The 21,134-nt window shown below is 41.4% G+C and overlaps 1 protein-coding gene across 1 annotated transcript in view; it reads right to left on the bottom strand.

The window, feature by feature from the left end:
* The window catches only part of HDGFL3 (HDGF like 3), a 75,551-nt gene extending 56,778 nt beyond the window's left edge, over positions 1–18,773 (bottom strand). Inside the window, exon 1 of the mRNA XM_057544673.1 lies at positions 18,239–18,773. Within this exon, the coding sequence (XP_057400656.1) occupies positions 18,239–18,322 (84 nt within the window). The 5' untranslated portion in view covers positions 18,323–18,773. The remainder of the gene's footprint in view (positions 1–18,238) is intronic.
* Between the last annotated feature and the right edge of the window lie 2,361 nt (positions 18,774–21,134).

The following is a 21,134-nucleotide window of genomic DNA, read 5'->3' as shown; positions in this document are numbered from 1 at the left end:
AAAAAAACACCCACAAAGAAAAGCTCAGGTCCAGATAGCTTCATTGGTGAATCCTACCAAACATTTAAAGAATTAATACCAATCCTTCACAAACTCTTTCAAAAAACAGAAGAGGAGGGAACACTCCCCAACTCATTTTTTGAGGCCTGTATTACTCTGATACCAGGATCCCAGAAATAGACATCACGCGAAAACAGAACTATAGATCAATATTACTTACGACCATAGATGCAAAAATCTAATACAAAAATACAGATCTCCCTCAACTTATGATGGAGTTACATCCCAATAAACCCATCATAAACTGAAATTATCATTAAGACAGAAATGCATTTAATACACCTAACATACCAAATATCATAGCTTAGCCTAGCCTAGCCTACCTTAAATGTGCTCAGAACACTTACATTAACCTACAGTTGGGCAAAACAATCTAACACAAAGCCTATTTTATAATAAAATGTTGAGCATCTCATGTAATTTATGGAATACCATTCTGAAAGTGAAATACAGAATGGTTGTATGGATATAGAATGGTTCTAAGTGTATTGGCTGTTTACCCTAATGACAGTGTGGCTGACTGGGAGCTACGGCTCACTGCCACTGCCCAGCATCAGAAGAAAGTATCTTACTGCATATCGCTAGCCTGGGAAAAGATCAAAATTCAAAACTTGAAGTGTGGTTTCTACTGAATGTGTATCACTTTTGTACTGTCATGAAGTCGAAAAATTATAAGTTCAACCGTCATGTGTCAGGGATTCTATTTCTTATTAGCAAACAGAATCCAGCAATGTATAAAAAGAATTATGCACCATGACCAAGAAGTTTTATTCCAAGAATGTGAGATTGGTTTAACACACAAAAATCAATCAATATAATACACCATATTAATAGAACAAAAGACAAAACATCACACAGTTATCTCAATAGATGTGGGAAAAGCATCTGACAAAATCCAACATCCTTCCATGATAAAAACATTCAACAAACTAGGAATAGAAGGAAACACCCTCAACCTGATAAAGGGAATCTCTGAAAAACCCACAGCTAACGTCATACTTAACTGTGGAAGTCTAAAATTTCCTGCATAAGATAACAAGACAAGGATGTTCACTTTGACCACTTCTATTCAACATTGTACTGGAGGTTCTAGTCAAGGTCATTAGGCTATATGGAATATAAAATGGTATAACAGCTTTGGAAAAGAGCCTGGGAATTTCTCAAAGGGTTAAACAAAGAGTTACTGTATGACCCAGCAATTCCATTCCTAAGTATATACCCAAGAGATTGAAAACATTAAATCCACATAAAAAATTGTACACATATGTTCATTGCAGCATTATTTATAACAGCCCAAAGTGGAAATGACCCAAATACCCATCAACTGATGAACAGATAAACAAAATGTGGAGTACCTATGGAATGTTATTCAGACATTAAAAGGAATAAACTACTAGGACTTCCCTGGTGGCACAGTGGTTGGGCCTCCGTGCTCCCAATGCAGGGGGCCTGGGTTTGATCTCTCATCGGGGAACTGGATCCTACATGCATGCCGCAACTAAGAATTTGCATGCCACAACTAAGGAGCTAGCGAGCTGCAACTAAGGGGCACACCTGTTGCAACTAAGACCCAGCGCAACCAAATAAATAAATGAATATTAAATAAACAATAAATAAAAGGAATAAACTACTGATACACACTACAACATGGATCAACTTTGAAAATATTATGTTAAAGAAGCCAGACATAATTGGCCATATATTCTTTTTAAAAAAATAAATAAATTTATTTATTTATGGATGGCTATGTTGGGTCTTCATTGCTGTGCGTGAGCTTCTCTAGTTGTGGCGAGCAGGGGCTACTCTTCATTGCAGTGCGCGGGCTTCTCATTGTGGTGGCTTCTCTTGTTGTGGAGCATGGGCTCTAGGCACGCGGGCTTCAGTAACTGTGGCACGTGGGCTCAGTAGTTGTGGCATGCGGGCTCTAGAGCGCAGGCTCAGTAGTTGTAGCTCATGGGCTTAGTTGCTCCGCGGCATGTGGGATCTTCCCAGACCAGGGCTCAAACCCATGTGGTTTAGAATCCCCTGCACTGGCAGGTGGATTCTTAACCACTGCACCACCAGGAAAGTCCAATTGGCCATATATTCTATGATACCTTCAAATGAAATACCCAGAATAAGCAAATTCTTAGAGACAAAGTAGATTAGTGATTGTCATGGATTGGGGATAAGGATGGATGATGACGAACTGCTTAATGGGTATGCGTTTCCTTTTGGGGTGATAAAAACGTTCTAGAATTAGCAATGGTTGTATGGCATTGTGAATATAATAAAAACCACTGAACTGTATAACTTAAACAGGTGAATTTTATGTTACCTAAATTATATCTCAACAAAAAAAGAAACGTATGTACAGTAGTCCCCCATTATCTGCAGTATCATTTTCTGTGGTTTCAGTTACCTGTGATCAACCATGGTCCAAAAATATTTAATGGAAAATTCCAGAAATAAACAATTCATAAGTTTTAAATTGCATGCCATTCTCAGTAGTGTTATGAAATCTCAAGCCATCCTGGAGTGGGACATGAATTATCCCTTTGTCCAGCATATCCTACCTGTTAATAACTTAGTAGCTGTCTCAGTTATCAGATCAACTGTTGCAGTATTGCAGTGCTTGTGTTCAAGTAGCCGTGATTTTACTTAATGAGGGCCCCAAAGCGCAAGAGTAGCGATGCTGGCAATTTGGATATGCCAAAGAGAAGCTGTGAAGTGCTTTCATTAAGTGAAAAGGTGAAAGTTCTCGACTTAATAAGGAGAGAAAAAATACCATTTGCTGAAGTTGCTAAGATCTACTGTATGAAAGAATATTCTATCCATGAAATTGTGAAGGAAAAAGAAATTTATGCTAGTTTTGCTGTTGCACTCCAAACTGCAAAAGTTATGGCCATAGTGCATTATAAGTGTTTAGTTAAGATGGAAAAGGCATTAAATTTATACAATAAGATATTTTGAGAGAGACCACATTCACGTAACTTTTATTACAGTGTATTGATAGAACTGTTTTATTTTATTATTTGTTATTTAATATTTTACCATGCCTAATTTATAAATTAAACTCTATCATGGGTACACAGGTATAGAAAAAAACGTATACATAGGGCTCAGTATTATCTGCAATTTCAGGCATCCACTGGGGGTACTGTAATGTATCCCCATGGATAAGGGGGGATTACTGTACTGAAACAAAGTAAGATGTATTCCAGGTATACAAGTACAATTTAATATTTAAAATATATAATTAATAAAAAGGCCAAAAGAGAAAACTTACAAGACTATTACAATTCGACAAAATTTAACTTTAACAAAATTTAACTTCCATTCTTGATAAGAATTCTTAGAAAAATAAGAATAAAAGAATACATCAATGGAAAACAGTATGGGGGTTCCTTAAAAAACTAAAAATAAGAGTTGCCACATGATCCTGCAATCCCATTCCTGGGCTTATATCTAGAGAAAACTATCATTCAAAAAGATACGTGCACCCCAATGTTCACTGCAGCACTATCTACAATAGCCAAAACATAGAAACAACCTAAATGCCCATTGACAGATGAATGGATAAAGAAGATGTGGTATATATACAGAATGAAGTATTACTCAGCCATAAAAAAGAATGAAATAATGCCATTTGCAGCAACATGGATGGACCTAGAGATTATCATGCTAAGTAAGTCAGAAGGAGAAAGATAAATACCGTATGATGTCACTTATATGTGTAATTTAAAATATGACATATGAACTTACCCACGACACAGAAACAGACTCACAGTCCTAGAGAACAGACTTGTGGTTGCCAAGGGGGAGGGGGGCTAGGGAGGGATGGATTGGGAGTTTGGGGTTAGCAGATGCAAATTATTATACATAGAATGGATAAACAACAAGGTCCTACACAGGGAACTATATTCAATATCCTGTGATAAACCATAATGGAAAAGAATATGAAAAAGTATGTATATATAGGTATAACTGAATCATTTTGCTGTATAGTAGAAATTAACACATTATAAATCAACTATACTTCAATAAAATAAATTTTAAAAAAAGAACATATCAACATGATGTGGACCCCAGCTGTCATAAAATTTTATCATAATGTTCTGAAATGTACACAAATATAACAGTACTACTATTATAACAATACATTATAAAACCAAGATAAATTTATACATTATTAAGTAGAAATAAAATGACACCAAAAAATCCAAATTAATAATTTAATGTCATACTGTTTTGCTGGAATTACATCCTGTTTACAACATGAATACGCCTCAGGTTCTTTTGTGTTTAGCATTCTTACGCTGCCCTGGGCTGTATAATGAATCAAATTTCACACTATTTTTCTCTATCAGAACTACCACCAGGCCTCCATTTGCACAGCCCATCTTGACATCATTAGGTGATCAATAAGATGTTGGAGGCAAAGAATAAGGAGCATCTAGGATAATTTGAGGTCTTTGTTTTTGGGGGTGACTGGCTAAATAGTAATCTTTAAGTAAAACAGGAATACTTGGGTTGGGAGGGGTGGCTAGATTACTTTTGATGATGAATTTGTGGTACCTGAGGGACAGCTAGATGGAGCTGTCTAGTAGGTAAACGGATGTATGGATTTGAAGTCTGGGCCTGAAACAGAAATTTAGAAGAATGGTGGCTTGAAGCCAAAGAAGAACCTGTAAAGTTATGGTTAGAGAAGCAGAAGAATCTTTCTAAAGAAACACATGAGGGAAGTCAAGGGAAGAGAATTTTTTAACAGCAGTGTTAATTTCCACAGAGGCAGCAATTAGGGTTGAAATGAATTCTAGTAATTGGCAGGTGATGGTGACTTCTGGGAGAGGGGTGAGAAAGAGACAGTAAGGTCAGTTATTTAAAGAAGCTTGGCTACCAAGGAAAGCAGAGAGAGCAGTGCCTGGAAGATAGAGATTATTCTTTCTAGTCTGAAGAGAGAAAGTCAGTGGAGGGGAAGAGGCTGATGACTTAAAGTCTATGAGAACAAAACTTTGTTTAGGTCACCTCTCTGCCCCCAGCATCTATTAGGGTGTTAGTGTTTGGGACACAGCAAACACTCAAAAATATCAATATTTGCTGAATGTTGAATGAAGAAAGGAAAAGGGTGGGCTCAAGCAAGAAGGGGAGGGTCTTAGTAAGGAGGATGGGGAAGAGGCGATGGAGAGGGAAAAAAACATTTTTTTGATCATCCGTTAAACTTCAGATTCTTTATGTTCAAAATCTTTGAAATAACCCTGAAAAGAAGGCATTATTGTCTCCATTTTACAGTCCATCAAAGCAAAGAGATCAGGTACCCAAGGTCATTCATCTGTTGACGGATAGAGACAGTAAGCAGACATGGCTTTATCTGCACATAAAGCTCCTGCTCTTCCACTGCACCTTGAAAATGAACATATAAAATATGAAAGTAAAATAATTTGCTGAAAATAAGGGGAAAGAAGTTGAGTTGGAAGAGGGTAGTAAAAGTATCTACTAACACCTGAGGAGGATGGACAAGGAGCTGACCCAGGTCAAGTAAAAGGAGTGATGAGCAGTGTTGAGGACCTAACTGAAATTAATACTGGAGCAGCCCCAGTCTGCATGCCTTTGTGATTAAGTCTAGTTGGTCTCAGCAGGAGTTTGTAGGGTGAATGCATGAAAGTGTGCATGGGGTGAGAGCAGTTCAAGTAATCATGTAGATCTAATTTGGATAAGGAGTGAAGCCAGGAGGTAGCTGGGATACCCAGAGAAAATGGAGAGGTCAAGGGCTTATTTTTTAGAGTTTACAATATTGAATGAGAAGCAATTTTAATGGCGCAAAGGAGGGGTCTTCAATCACCATCATCTCTATTTCACTTCAACAAACTTCTCTAACCGCCCGCTCTTGCTGAGCTGCCCTACTTCTGTAATTTGCTTTTATGACAATATTAAAAACAAGGGACACATTTGTTCTGGGTTACCTGATCCCTTGTAGTTAAATAAATATTTGCCCCAGACAAGGAGCTTATTAAAAATGAACAATGGAGACCATCAAATTTCATAACTCTACAAAGGCTCTGTCCTTCACCCGCCACCCCACCTAGCACAAGATAGGGCCAGTGAACAACAGCAGTGGCAAAAAGCTGAGCGGAGAACCACCAGAGTTCTTGAATACCTGACTTAACACAAAGATTAACCTAACCCTTTTGTTTCCAGATACTTCCACTTAGTATAGTGGGGCTATTTTCCAATAGAAGTGTACTTATTTGTGTGAGTCAGTCAGCCAGATGTGAGATATAAAACTGTGCTTACTATAACTTTTCAGAAATATATCTTTTTCAGAAATTGAAGTGTCTTACTATCATCAATATTAGATTGTCTCTTCTGAGATTGCTGTTATCTAAATAGTAGCAAGGAAATCTCTTTTTGATTGGACAAAAGTGATTGTAAAGAAAATACAGAACCATTAAAATGTGGTAGTCCCATGACTTTACATCCACCTCAGAGGGTACCACAAACCTACCCCACCTATAGGTTTTCTGGACTTACCAAAAGCCCATCAATCCCAGTCATAGAAAGCCTGATACCTCCACAGTCTAGTCTCACAAACCCAAGAAAACCCCAGAACCTCATATTATCAGCCAGGGAACACTAGATAGTCAGTGTTTATCACTAACTAGTTAGCAAATGTATGAAGCTTATTACCCTCAACAAACCATATGTATGAAACTATAATTAGCTTCATAGAGAAAGCTAAGAAAGTAGTAGGTATATTTGCAGTTCAAAGAATAGAAGGAAAATGAGAGTAGAAATATCTGATCTGTATACCTTTGGAGATCAAGTAAAATACTGGCCAGGGTGGTTAAGTGACCTAACCTAACTTTCATTTCTTATGTTCATGTGACCTCCATGTAGGCCTATGGCTACAGCAGAATAAAAAGCTCAGGACTATTAACTCATCTCAAAAATCCAACTACTAAAAAAAAATAAAAAAAAAAAAATCCAACTACTGTTCTATATAAACATATATAACTCACATAGATTAATCTCCCTTTGGTCTAACAGACCAGACCAGTGCTTTTCAAACTACAGGTAGTGAAACTGATTTTGTGGGTTACAACCTGATTTTATACAAAATGAAATATAAAAACATCAAGATGCATCACATATAGTATGTTTTGGTGAAAATCTTTTTCTAGTGTGTGTGTATGAAATTAATATTTATTTCTTACTGTCAGTTACAGTCAAAAACAGTCTGATAGCCACTAGACTAGACTGCAACAGAATCAATCAGCAACAATGACTCATTTCCAAAGTCTAAATACTTTTTCAAAATTATTGACTTAATCCTCATTTAGCAGTCCAGCGAAGGAGATAAGAACAGTTATGCCTTGTTTGAAAATAGCTGGTCTCATTTTGAAAGTCAAACAGAAGTCTTGAGGGAATTAATTTTCAATCCATTTAACATATGCTAACTCCAAAAAAAAAATGAACTGAGAATTCATAATACTGCTCCCTCTAAATATGCATTTCCTCCAAAATTAAAGATGTCATTAGTACAAAAGTTCTACTTCAGTGACAGAAAGGAAGAAGAGATCTAAAGGCATGGGTTTATTTTTTGACATTTTTCCCTACATAAAAGTTTTTCAATCTGTGTGAAACTCATTTTTATATTTGCTAACCACTACTGAAGCTAAATGAACCCATCACTTACAACAACTCTCATCTTAAAACATATTTTGATAGAAACTAAGAAGTTACTAGTATGTTAGTAAGAATTACCCAGTCCACTTTGAAACGGTACCTCCACTTTTGGGGAGCCTTCAAGACTCTATAATCAGGCTTAGGGAATCCACTCAGAGCTTGAGTTTCAGTGATCAAGTGGGAGTAGTTGATTCATAGGCACCGTTTATCTGCCAACGAAGTCCAGCTTAGTTTGCCCCCAAATCCTGAAGCTATGTGGACCCTCTAGAGATGGCTCATCACACTCAGAAATCTGGAGGGGTAATATTAATGGGAAGTCCCCACAACTCCCAGAGCCTAAAGCCAACTTACTATTATAAAGTCAAAAGGAAACTGCTGAAAGACACACTTGCCAAACCACAAAAACATTTACTGAGACTTTACTAGGTCTGGTGTTTCTAGGAGGTAATTATTAGGTACTTAATTAGCAAACACTTCCTTCATGTGTATTTTCACATTTGATTACTAGGAAAAAGGGTGAGACTAAGAATTATCACTCTCCCTGTTTTACAAAGAGGTTGTAATAAAAAAAGATGCCCAAACCTAACAAACCAAGAGAGTGGTAGAATGAGGTGCTTATCTTTTAACTCCTGGTCTAGTTGTCTTTCCCGACATGGCAGGAAGTCTTGCTCAGAAATCTGGAGGATGTCACTCTAAATGTCTGAGCTCACAAATCATTAGATTATTTCACTCTTTTTAACCTCTACGTGGCTCTCTGTAACCCTACAGATGGTACTTACCTAACTACAGCAAATTCTTATCAAGTAAGAAGATATAGTAGAAAAATTCAATTACTACCTCCATTTTAATCAGCTGAAAGGAGATTACATATACAAATGGCAGTGATACACTGTACATAGGAAAATGCTGTTACAGAGATTGGGAATGCAGTAAACTGGCAAGAAGTTACACAGGCTAGTAGTAGTAGTTCTTATGATTTAGCTTCTAGGCTCTACTGAACCAGTAACTCTCATAACTACCCTACCTGATGTTCAAAGTAGATGTGTTCTCTCACACATAAAGGTTTTAGAACTTACACTAAGTCAACATCATGCTACTCATTCAGAATTGATTTTAATGGGTCTCTGCTTTCTTTAAATGCACAACTAATATTTATTTTTATATTGCCTTGTGTCAAAGGGCTTTCAAAGAGATATAGACTAAAGATAACATAATAAATGTTACAATAGTAAATGTTCTCTGACTGAATATTTCCAGCTTCACAGAAACTTGTGAGCCCTACAAACACACATATATGTATGGTCTTTTTACATACCGCCAAATGCTTCTTTAGTCCTTTACCTAATCTGATATCACATTTCTTATGTTCTTGTGGCATTCTTAATAATCTGGGATTAAGACACTTAATTAAGTTGTCTTTAGGTGAATTTCTTAAGCTAAGTCTTGGTTCTCTTATGGGGATATCTACCTCATAGTAGTGTTATTATATATACTCATTCTAACTTGATAATCAAGACACATATACATTATTGATAGAATGTCATATATGATACATATATTCTGCCTAACTTGTAACCAAAGAAATTAATTCAATTAAATATTTGTGCTTATTAAATTGAGAAAGATTTTTAAAAGTTTGAATCATCTACTTTTAATGAATATGTGAAAAAACAAGTATTCTCTTATTCTGGTAGTGGGTAAGATAAGATAGTGAAATCTTTGTAATACAAACCTTTAAAACATGCACATGCCCCTTGACTCAGAAATATAATTTCCAGAGACTTGTCCTAAGGAAATAACAATTAAGCCAAAAGAATGTTTCTCAGAGTATTCTTTTATAGTATAAAACTGGAAATAAAATAAGTGTCTTACAACAGCAAGTAGTTATAATTTATAAAAATAGGTCCATGCCATAAATTACCAGATGGCTACTACAAATAATGTTATAAAAACATATTCATTGCCATTGAAAGTCTTCTAAAGATACAGTGTTTAGTGGGGAAAAAAGGTTGCAAAACTGTATATATTACAAAAATTATGTACTTACACATATAGGTACATATTCATGATGCTTGTAAGTATGTCTAGGGATGTTAATCTTTCTACAGTGGGGCTTCCCTGGTGGCGCAGTGGTTGAGAATCTGCCTGCTAATGCAGGGGACACGGGTTCGAGCCCTGGTCTGGGAAGATCCCACATGCCACGGAGCAGCTGGGCCCGTGAGCCACAATTGCTGAGCCTGCGCGTCTGGAGCCTGTGCCCCGCAACGGGAGGGGCCGCGATGGAGAAAGGCCCGCGCACCGCGATGAAGAGTGGCCCCCGCTTGCCGCAACTGGAGAAAGCCCTCGCACGAACCGAAGACCCAATACAGACAAAAATAAATAAATTAATTAATTAAAAAGAAAATCCTTAGGGCTTCCCTGGTGGCGCAGTGGTTGAGAGTCTGCCTGCTAGTGCAGGGGACACGGGTTCGAGCCCTGGTCTGGGAGGATCCCACGTGCCGCGGAGCGGCTGGGCCCGTGAGCCACAATTGCTGAGCCTGCACGTCTGGAGCCTGTGCCCCGCGACGGGGGGGGCCGCGATAGAGAGAGGCCCGCGCACCGCGATGAAGAGCGGTCCCCGCACCGCGATGAAGAGTGGCCCCCGCTTGCCGCAACTGGAGAAAGCCCTCACACGAACCGAAGACCCAACACAGCCAAAAATAAATAAATAAATAAATAAGAAAATCCTTAAAAAAAAAAAAAAAAAAAAATCTTTCTACAGTGAACATTATTACTTGTGTAATAACTGTAACTCTGTTACACAGGTGAAATTAATATATAACATGAAGGTCAGTCCATTCTCTCTTTTAAATAAGGATAGTTTAAATAGTTTACAGTATGAGTAAATTGTTTTCAGTGCAAGGAACACTATTGACTGTTAAGGGTCCTCTATAGTCAGTACTTCTATTCTGTGGTGAAGGAGAAATTTAAAAAAATTCTAATCAGTTACAGACATTTTAATAAAATACATTAAAGATGAATTATTAGAAAATTAAAATTAAAAGGCATACAAATACAAACCTCAATTTTAAACCAGATTCACAAACAAAAAGTTACTCTATCAAATTGCTAAAAAAGTTTCTAAACTCTTGCTCTCAATTTCTGTATCTATCTTGTCACTGACAGGTAACAAACAGTCCACAGACCATGCTTTCAGTACTGCTTGAAATGATTAAGAAATCTTTTTGCAGTGGGCTAACAACCGTATTAAGTGGACTATATTTTGATCAGACATCTGGAGACTCTTCTGCAATAGAAGATATTTCTCTAATAAACAGGAATATTTGGGCTCTTCCTCTACTATATTTATTAGTCTATAATGTTTTTCTAATGCTAATAGACATTTTCAACAAAGTCATATATCATTTTAAACCATCAGTCATTTTCCAAAAGAATCAAACACAATCTCATATAGTGGAATTAAGAGAATTAATATTCTTCAAATCATGGGGCAACAAGTAGTCATTAGGGCATTCCAAAGGGGATATGCCAGATATACAGATTCACCTGGCTGATGGAAAATGTAAATGTTGGTATTGAGAGTTTAAGTTGCCTGTTTGCTCCCAGGGTTAAGCTGAAGAAAATGAGACAGTTTGCCAGTCTCAAACTGGCAATGTGAATATAGTCTCTTGGGGAAAGGCTGAGTGAGCCTGTGCCACTCTACCTGAGGAATGAACCAACGATGGACTTCTGTGGACTCAGGAAAAAGTAATACAGATTATAAACATCTTACTTTATGTCGAGATTGAAAAGAATTTAAGTGTCAACTGATTCTCTGAAAATATGTAGCCTGGTCTCCAGAAATAAAGGTTCACAGTCTAGCAGTTTACTGTCAACGCCAAAAAAAAAATGGAAAGTGCTATGGATCAGAAACTGAGGATTCCCAACCAGTATTTACATTAATAAGAGGACAGGGAAACACTTTAATTATTCAATTACAATGTTTTAAAATTGCTGCAAGTTTAATCTGTTGGTAGAAAAACAAAAAAATACACCTAGTACAGTGCCTTACATACAGTAGGTACTCAATAAAAGTTCAATAAGAGTTCAGCTCTTTGAACTGTCATAGAGGGGTAAGTCAAATGCTTAATTCTTAAGTTTTAACAAGTGAGAGGTGGAGAGCTAGATCAAAAATATGATGAGCAATGAATGATTTACCATGAAAGGAACAGAAAGACTCTAGCAGAGTTAAGCAAAAGACAGAGGCAGAATCCAGAACTACAAAGAAGCCTCAAGAGAAAGCTGTGAAGTAGTAAATGAAGCTTCTAAAATAGTCAAAGGGAATAGGAAGATGCAACTTTGTAGGACTGAAGCCCTAAAGGAAAAAATTTCTCACTGAAAGCTAAGAATGGTGAAATTCAATCCATGAAGAAGCTTGGAGTGTTAGATTCTTTTTCCCCACCTCATACAAAGTGTGCTTTTAAAATTGAGGCATTATATACACAAATTGAGACATTATATACATAATAGTGCATAAATCCCCATGTGCAAGCTTGATAAATTTTTACATACGTACAAACCCAGATCAAGATACAGAACATTTCCAGTGCCTCCTACCAGTCAGTAACCCCACCACCACCTCCACCTCCCACAAACTGATCACCATTGATCAGCTTTGCCTGTTTTTGAACATCATGGGATCATACAGAAGGTACTGTCTTGCGTCTGGCTTTTTTCACTCAACCTTACATTTCTGAGATTCATCCATATTTTTGTGGGCATCAGTAGTCTGCCCCTTTTTATTGCTGGGTAGTACTCCACTATACAAACATACTACAAATTTGCTTATCCGTTCTCGTGTTGATGGACATCTGGGTTGTTTTCAGTCTTCTGCTATTATGGATAAAGCTGCCATGTACGAGCATTACTGCATAAGTCTTTTGGTGGACATAAACACCCATTTCTCTTGGGTATATGCCTAGAACAGACTGCCAAATCACAAGGCAGGCGTGTGTTTAACTACAGTAGATCAGGCCAGTTTTCTAAAGTGGTTATATCAACTTACTCTCCTATTAAAGATGTTTGAGAGTTCTCATATAAAGTTAAATTTTTTTTTAATTTTTATTTATTTATTAATTAATTTATTTATTTATGGCTGTGTTGGGTCTTCGTTTCTGTGCGAGGGCCTTCTCCAGTCGCGGCAAGCGGGGGCCACTCCTCATCGCGGTGCGCGGGCCTCTCACTATCGCGGCCTCTCTTGTTGCGGAGCACAGGCTCCAGACGCGCAAGCTCAGTAATTGTGGCTCACGGGGCCCAGCCGCTCCGCGGCATGTGGGATACCTCCCAGACCAGGGCTCGAACCCGTGTCCCCTGCATCGGCAGGCAGACTCCCAACCACTGCGCCACCAGGGAAGCCCCAGAAGGTTAACTTTTAAAAAGCTCTTTAATTGAAACACAAGAGCTTTAAGACTTCCTGGTTTTTTTTTTTTTTTTTAAAGGATTTTCTTATTTATTTATTTATTTATTTATTTATTTTTGGCTGTGTTGGGTCTTCGGTTCGTGCGAGGGCTTTCTCCAGTTGCGGCAAGCGGGGGCCACTCTTCATCGCGGTGCGCGGGCCTTTCTCTATCGCGGCCCCTCCCGTCGCGGGGCACAGGCTCCAGACGCGCAGGCTCAGCAATTGTGGCTCACGGGCCCAGCTGCTCCGTGGCATGTGGGATCTTCCCAGACCAGGGCTCGAACCCGTGTCCCCTGCATTAGCAGGCAGATTCTCAACCACTGTGCCACCAGGGAAGCCCCAAGACTTCCTGGTTTTTGTATTGTTTTTTGTTTTTCCATTTTTTAGAGTAGGGGTAACATAAGCAGAGTGCTCACACCTCAGGGGATACACAAGATGATTTTAGGGGGTCTGAGAAGAAAATAGTACAACTTCTATCTTAGTTTCTTATTCTTTCACCTAAAAAGTAAATTTTACTAATATCCAATACATCAATTAACACTAGTTTGCTTATTTAGATAGTTATATTTATTCACTTTAGGCATACTGTGACTTACTGCCATTTGTGTGTGCCTGGTTGAGTAGAATTATGGAACATCTACTTCTAACAGAATTCTTGCTAAATGAACAAGTGGCTAAAGGAGTCCTACAAAGATGACACTAATAATGTAAGCACAAGCAAACAAGGAAATGGCCAAGCTGACAGTTCTATTCTATAATATCTCTTTAGAAGACAAAAACTGTGACAATCTAGTCAGATCTCACAAGAAGGAGGCAAAAATATTCCAAAAATTAGTACTTTTTAAAATATAAACTTAATCTAGTACTATTAATGACATTTTGCCAATAAGAATTTTAAAACATAAAATATCTATATCATCTGTCATCCCTATTAGTTTTTTCGTATGTATCTTATAATATGTATAATAGTACAAAGTACATGTATATGTAATTTTAAAGTAAATTTACACATAGTAGAGATGCATGCTCTATTTTTTTTTTTTTTTTTTTTTTTTTTTTTTTTTTTTTACCAACAAGGTACACAATCAAAAGCCTTCAGAGGGGGGCTTCCCTGGTGGCGCAGTGGTTGAGAATCTGCCTGCTAATGCAGGGGACACGGGTTCGAGCCCTGGTCTGGGAAGATCCCACATGCCACGGAGCAGCTGGGCCCGTGAGCCACAATTGCTGAGCCTGCCCCGCGACGGGAGGGGCCGCGATAGAGAAAGGCCCGCGCACCGCGATGAAGGGCGGTCCCCGCACCGCGATGAAGAGTGGCCCCCGCTTGCCGCAACTGGAGAAAGCCCTCGCACGAACCGAAGACCCAACACAGCCAAAAATAAATAAATAAATAAATAAATAAATAAATAAATAAGAAAATCCTTTAAAAAAAAAAAAAAAAAGATTCCTAAGGATTATTTAAAAAAAAAAAAAAAAAAGTCTTCAGAGGGACTTCCCTGGTGGTTCAGTGGTAAAGAATCCGCCTTCCAATGTAGGGGACTCGGGTTCGATCCCTGGTCAGGGAACTAAGATCCCACATACCATGGGGCAACTAGGCCTGCGCGCCTCAACTGGAGAGAAGAACTAGAGAGAAGCCCGCATGCCGCAGTGAAAGATCCTGCATGCCCCAACTAAGACCCTACGTGGCCAAAAATAAAAAATAAATAAAATATTTTTTAAAAATTAAAAAAAAAAAGTCTTCAGAGACTCTTGTTTTAGCATAAGTATTTTTTAGTATTAAGCTAGTTAATCCTTAGGCATAAATGAACTTCTAATTTTTAAAGTCATATACAACAAGTATAATCCATTAGAAACAGCCAGCTGCTACTTAATGTTAAAATAATACATCTGAAAAGGGAGGAGGACAACAATCAACTGGGAAGAGGCATAAGGGAACTTTCTTGGGTACTGGTACTGTTCTGTCCCAGTAGGGGCTTGCATTATACCAGTGTATACATTTGTCAACTCACTGAATGGTACATTTAAGGTAAGTGTGTTTCAGTCTATGTAAATTTTACCTCAAAGGAAAAAAAAAGAACCTATTAAAAATATTGACCTCTAGTTAATGAAATACATTCTGGAGTGTCTAGGAGTAAATTATCTGCAACTTACTTTGAAATGCATTAAAAAAAGATGGACTGCTGTATGGATAGAGGGATGGATATGTGAACAAATAGGTGATACAGCAAGTATAGCAAAATGTTAAGTGCAGAATCTAGGTGGTAGATATATGGCTGTTCACTATACAATTTTTTAAATTCTCTATATGTTTGAAATTTTTCATGATAAAATGTTGGACAAATAACAAATCTACTTAAGAGCTGAAAATTTTAAATAGTGTAGTGATACAGGGGAAAAATTAGAAATTCAAAAAGCAAAAAAGATAGGAACATTCAAGTACTGCTGCTTAGTGCTTTTACATACACTAAATCTGTGAGGTGAGAATTATCCCTATTTTACAGAGTAGTAAACTGAAACTTAGACTACAGAACACACCCTGGGCACAGAGTGTGAAGCTCAGCCAAAAGCTGAAACCAACCTGATCAAATTTACTAGATGTCTGAATTCTCTAGGCTCACATTCCTCACAAGGGGATTCCTAGGACCAAAACAAATGTCTTCTCTACAGCAGAGAAGTCACTTCTCCATGCCACATGGACCAGCTCTGACCATCAGAAAGCTCCTCCCCATAGCCTGAAGAAATGTTTCCCCCATGTTCTCCCTCCTATGTTTCATTCCTTGTGGCCATATATTGATAGAATCCCAACATGGCTGGCCTTCATATCAAGGGACAATATTTGAAATTTAAATAAGTAGGATTTTCCCCCCCATACTTGATAATATCATCATCTACAAAGCTATAGCTAGGTGTAAAGTGGGGATACTATTTCACGGAATTGGGATGCAAATAAAACGAGAACACTGACACATTCAACTGTAACAAAGAGTAGGGACTCAAATATCTTTCTTCTTTTTCTAACCTTTACCTTTCTTTGGAAATTACAACATGTCACTCACTATAAAATATTTTTAAAAAATTAGAGACTTAGGTCCTTCCCTTGAGGAGCTCACGTTAAATGTGAACAGACACACATTTTTTCCCCTGTATTTACTGTATCTTATCTAACAATGTAATTGATTTTATTTCCTCATTTTATTTTCCATTTTGCCTTGGTTGGGAATTATAACTCCTAGGAATTTTATGTACAATTAAATATACAACTACGACTACTTCTGCAGCACTTTTTTGTTTCAAAATTACTACAGGTGGCCAACATATGCAAGCAACATGTTAATGAAATTTTAAGTCTATTTTCTTTTTGACTCTCAGGAGATATTTTCAAAGGTAAGATTAAAGAAAGCCATTGTGTTACAAGAAAATGACCAACTAGTGATGATAACTTTTAATTCACTTTTGACTATGTATAAACATATGTGCCCTATAGCTGTTTATTTCTTACTTAACGAATATATTCAAGGGGTTCCCTAAAAGACTCCTAAAGTAACAAATCTTGCCCCAAAGCATTATGGCACTGTAGTAGGAAAAATAACCCATTATTCCACCATGAAAACTTTGCCTTATTTAAGGAAAACCTACAATTCAGATGTGGAGAAAAGTTATTTGCACAGCCTCACGGAATCTGAATAAGACTGTTTTTTCCCCTTGAAATCTGAGGTTGTTAGTGTTGGAAGGAATCCTAGAGATGATCATTTTACAGTTGCAGAAATGGATATTCAGACAGTTGAGATGATTAGCCCATAACAGAGCCCAGACCTGATGCCAGGGCCCCCCAATTCCCAGTGTTCTTTCCATTTTACAATCGTGACAAACTAAAAACAAAAAAAGTGATTATGTCCATCCATTACTTCAACTTCACTAAATTTCAGTCTGGCCACCCATGATGTCACTTCCTTTTGTGAATGGGTGTATTTGGGGGAGGGGGGAATCTCAGTACCTTCACTTGCATATAATACAACATTTTTAGAGCCTGCACTCATATTTATGCCACCATTTCCCATGTCTACTTCTATTCCTCAAGTTTACTAACATAATCTTCAACATGTTTTGACCCTTCTTTTCACTGTTTCTTATTTCAAGCAATTAACTGCCAACTGTTATAAAATAAAAGTAAAAGGGATTTATTTTAAGACACAAAGCACACATGTTAGCAAAGGGCCTAATAAAATTTAATGTTATGTATTACACGCAGATGCTTTCTAGAGAAAGAGCCCAGCGAAAACCCTGCTACACAGAAAGAGAGCGCTATTGTGGACTGTTGTGGGAGGCCGAGGATAAGGTCTGGGATCTGACCTAAAACAAACATGGAGGTGAAAAGGCACGAGGAGCTTACAGGACACACCAGCCAGTGCCAAGCTGCAAGCTCCCGGCTATTTGGTGTCGGTTTAAAAGAACCATGGGCACCAAGGATGCACGTACCCCAGGACAAGGATAGGGCAGGCGGGGCACCCGGAATCGCGCTCAGGGAATACTCAACAAGTCTGGATGGCGAAGGATGCAACGAGAGACGGATGAATGACTGCCAAGAGGCTCCAGCTAGCTCTCAATGACCACTACCCCTTTCCAGGATTTGCGCCGCAGGCGCCCGCCGGCTCTCCGACAGCCATTTGCACTACGCTCCTCTACGTGCCCCGACGTTCGCCCGGGACCGCGGTGTCTACCAACGACCCTGCCCGGAGCGAGGCTCCACTCCAGGCCCGCTTCCCGGCGGCGCGGGCTCCCGGTCACCACCGGCTTTCCGGGAGGAAGGCAGCAGCGGGCCTGCCGGGGCCGGAGCCGCCTTCGAAAGTGGGCGGAAGGATGGCGGCCCTCGCGGGGTGCGGGCGCGGCCCGGAACCCTCGCCTCCGGCGCGGCCCCGTCTTCCCTGCGCAGCGCCGCCCGCGCCCTCAGCCACGGCCGCAGTCGGCCGCTCGCGGCGGGCTCCGCGCTCCGGGCTGAGGCGATGGGGAAAGGGGGCGGGCGCGCCATCATGAAGGGGAAAATGGTGGGCGGGCGGGCCCGCGCGCGGCCGCCGTACTCACCCGGGCCGGCCAGTGCGGGTAGCCCTTCATCTTGGCGAAGACCAGGTCACCCGCCTTGTACTCGCGGGGCCGCGGACGCGCCATCCCGGCCGCTCCCCTTCCTGGTCGTCCTTGGGCGACGCGAAGATGCCGGGAGGCCGCCCCCCCGCGGGCCAACGGACTGCGCCGCGCTCCCCGCGGGCCTCGAGCCGGGCGGGCGGGCGGACGAGCGGCCGCTCCGACGAAGGGAAGCGGCGAGGCGGCGGCTGGGGCGAGGGGTGGGCGGGGGGCGCAGCAGGCCCGGCAAATCACCGCCCGGCAGCGGGGGAGGGGAGCCCCCGGCCGCTCGGCTCTCCCCGCGCTGAGGTTCCCCGCCGCCGCCGTGCGCTGCTCACAGGCGCCGCGTCGCCTGCCTCATGCCGCCGCCGCCGCCGGCGGCCTCTTTCCCGGGCTCCCGGGCGCGGCGCGAGCACCGGGCCTCGCGCCTCCTCCGAATTCCTCCTCGGGCAGCGACCGCAAACACGATCTTATTATTGTTCTCGCGCGCGCTCAACATCCCACCCCCCCACCACCACTTCCCGCTCCCCACCCCTCCCCTCCAGGGCCGGCCGGTTAATTCCTAGGTACACGGCCGGCTTTTGCGCAGAAACCAAGCGCGCCAGCCCGGCAGCTCGGCGGGCGGGCGGTGGGTGCGTCTTCCCCCAGCACCGAAGCCCGCGCCGGGTGGACGGGAGCACCTACTCCAGAGGCCGCCCGCCGCCCGCTCTCTTTTGTTCTTGGCCCGGAGCTGCCAGCCTCAGCCCAGCCAATCACCACCTGGCCGGCCCCCTCCCCACCCGTCCGCGCCACATCGGGGGCGCTCCCACCGGCACCCCCAGTCCCACGGCCACCTCCCGCTGACTGGTCTCCCTCCCGGCTCCCCGCCGCGGGCCGCTTCTGCGAGTGCTCTCGGGTGAGTGGGGCACAAAGGCGCTCCAGGCCGGGGGCCGGCCGCGCGAGGAGACCCGCTACGCAGAGCATCAGGCTGCTGGAAAGAGAACCGCTCTGGAGTCAGCGACCTTGTTGGGGGTCTCACCCTAGGCCTGCCCTTCACAATGTGGTGTGACCCACCCAGGGCAAGCTAACCGGAGTCACCGGAGGTTATCTAATTTGCCAAGCGGGACAGTCGGGATTCGAACACGGATCTCCATAACTCCAAAGTCCGGAAGCGGTTATGCTTTTCCATGCGTGGACCTTATAGGCCTGTAGTTTTGTGAAAGGGACTTATTCTGGCAGGTCACTCGTTTCCAATCCTGGCAACATTTTGGACAAAGTTTTTTTGAATCTGCCCAATGAATGCTGCCTCTCTCATCATCCTGAAGCTCATCTTTAAGAGGTCAGCTGACGCAGCTCCTGAGCGTAACGGACTTTCTGTGGTCCTCATCTTGTCTCCTTGTTTGTGTCTGTCCCCTCTTCTAGGCTTTCTTGCCCTCTCCCCCTTTTATAGAAGCTACAGTTCCTCCCAGCATTTGCGTTCCTCACTTGCTGTGTAGAATTGTGCGTGTGTTTTAACACCTGCTCGTGTTCCTTTAATGGGGCTTTAAATTCTCTAGACTTCCTGTGGATTGTTTACTTTAATAGTGCTTAACATTATCTACTAATGCATTTCCTTACTACTTGCATCTGGTGATTTTCCTTTTTAGATATTTACCCTTCCTCACCAGTCCTACAGGTTCACCTTTTCCTGTTTTCTCACTGTAGACTAGTCTAGGTCCTTTTGCCTCTGTTGCAAGAGCCTGTGTAAATCGTAGTCTCTTCGGGCTGCTATAACATAGTACTGTAAATACTGTAGACTGGGTGACTTATAAACAACAGAAATTTATTTCTCACAGTTCTGAGACCGGGAGGTCCAAGATCAAGGCATAGGCAATTCATTTGTCTGGTGAGGGCCTGCTTCCTGGTTCACAGAAAATAGTCTTTTCTCTGTGTCCTTACATGGGGTAAGGGGTAAAGGGGAGGAGAGTGAGGCAGCTCTCTGGGATCTCTTTTATAAGAGCACTAATCCCATTGATGACGGCTCCATCCTCATGATCTAATCACCTCCCAAAGGTCCCACTTCCAAATACATTGGTCATTAGGATTTAACATGACTTTTCAGAGGATACAAACATTCAGTCTATAGCAGCCTGCTAATGTGTCTCCCACTTCTAGGACTGCCATGTATACCTGTCATCATGTCATCATGCCCTGCTCATGAACCTGTGAATGGTTCCTATATCCTCTTATGCCAAACCCAGATCCCTCTGACCAGCTGCCAAAGCCCTAGCTGTTGGCTGCTCTCCCCACATGGTCCCGCCTCCCTCTGGGCACAGATTAGAGATAGGGGAGAGGAGAGAAATGAGAGGGGAAAGGTGGTCAGTTGGAAGCCATGGGAGGACTTTAAATAGGGGAGGGGCACGATCATTGGGTTTAGACAGATTACTCCGGGGGCCTCTGTGGAGGTGGATTTGAGGGTGAGAGTCTGGAGGCAGGAGCTCAGCTGGTAGGTGGGGGGCTCTCTCCAGAAGAGAGAAGACAAGGGCTGAGACAGGCCTTGCTGACTCACTGGGCAGTATGTAGCAAGGAAGAAGGAGGAGTCAAAAACTCTTCCCTGGTCTCTGGCTTAAGCAATGGGATGATTAGTTTTGACATTCACTGAGATGAGGAAATCCATGAAGAATGGGCAATTTGGAGATGAGATCATGAGTGGTTTTGTGTGTTGAGATTTCCTGGGGTATCCAGAGAGAGATGCTTTAGTGGAGAGCTGAATACACAGCGTAGGGAAAGTGGTCAAGGTAGAACATAGAGACTCGAGTGACTTCAGTAGATAAGTGGTGGCTGAAACCATGAGGGAGGTTCCTAGGAGACCGTGTAGAATGTAAAAAGCGGTGGCGAGGAT

The sequence above is a fragment of the Balaenoptera acutorostrata genome, chromosome 3 (assembly GCF_949987535.1).
Source record: "Balaenoptera acutorostrata chromosome 3, mBalAcu1.1, whole genome shotgun sequence".
NCBI classification, from domain to species: domain Eukaryota; kingdom Metazoa; phylum Chordata; class Mammalia; order Artiodactyla; family Balaenopteridae; genus Balaenoptera; species Balaenoptera acutorostrata.
This window is presented reverse-complemented; position numbering and strand designations above follow the sequence as displayed.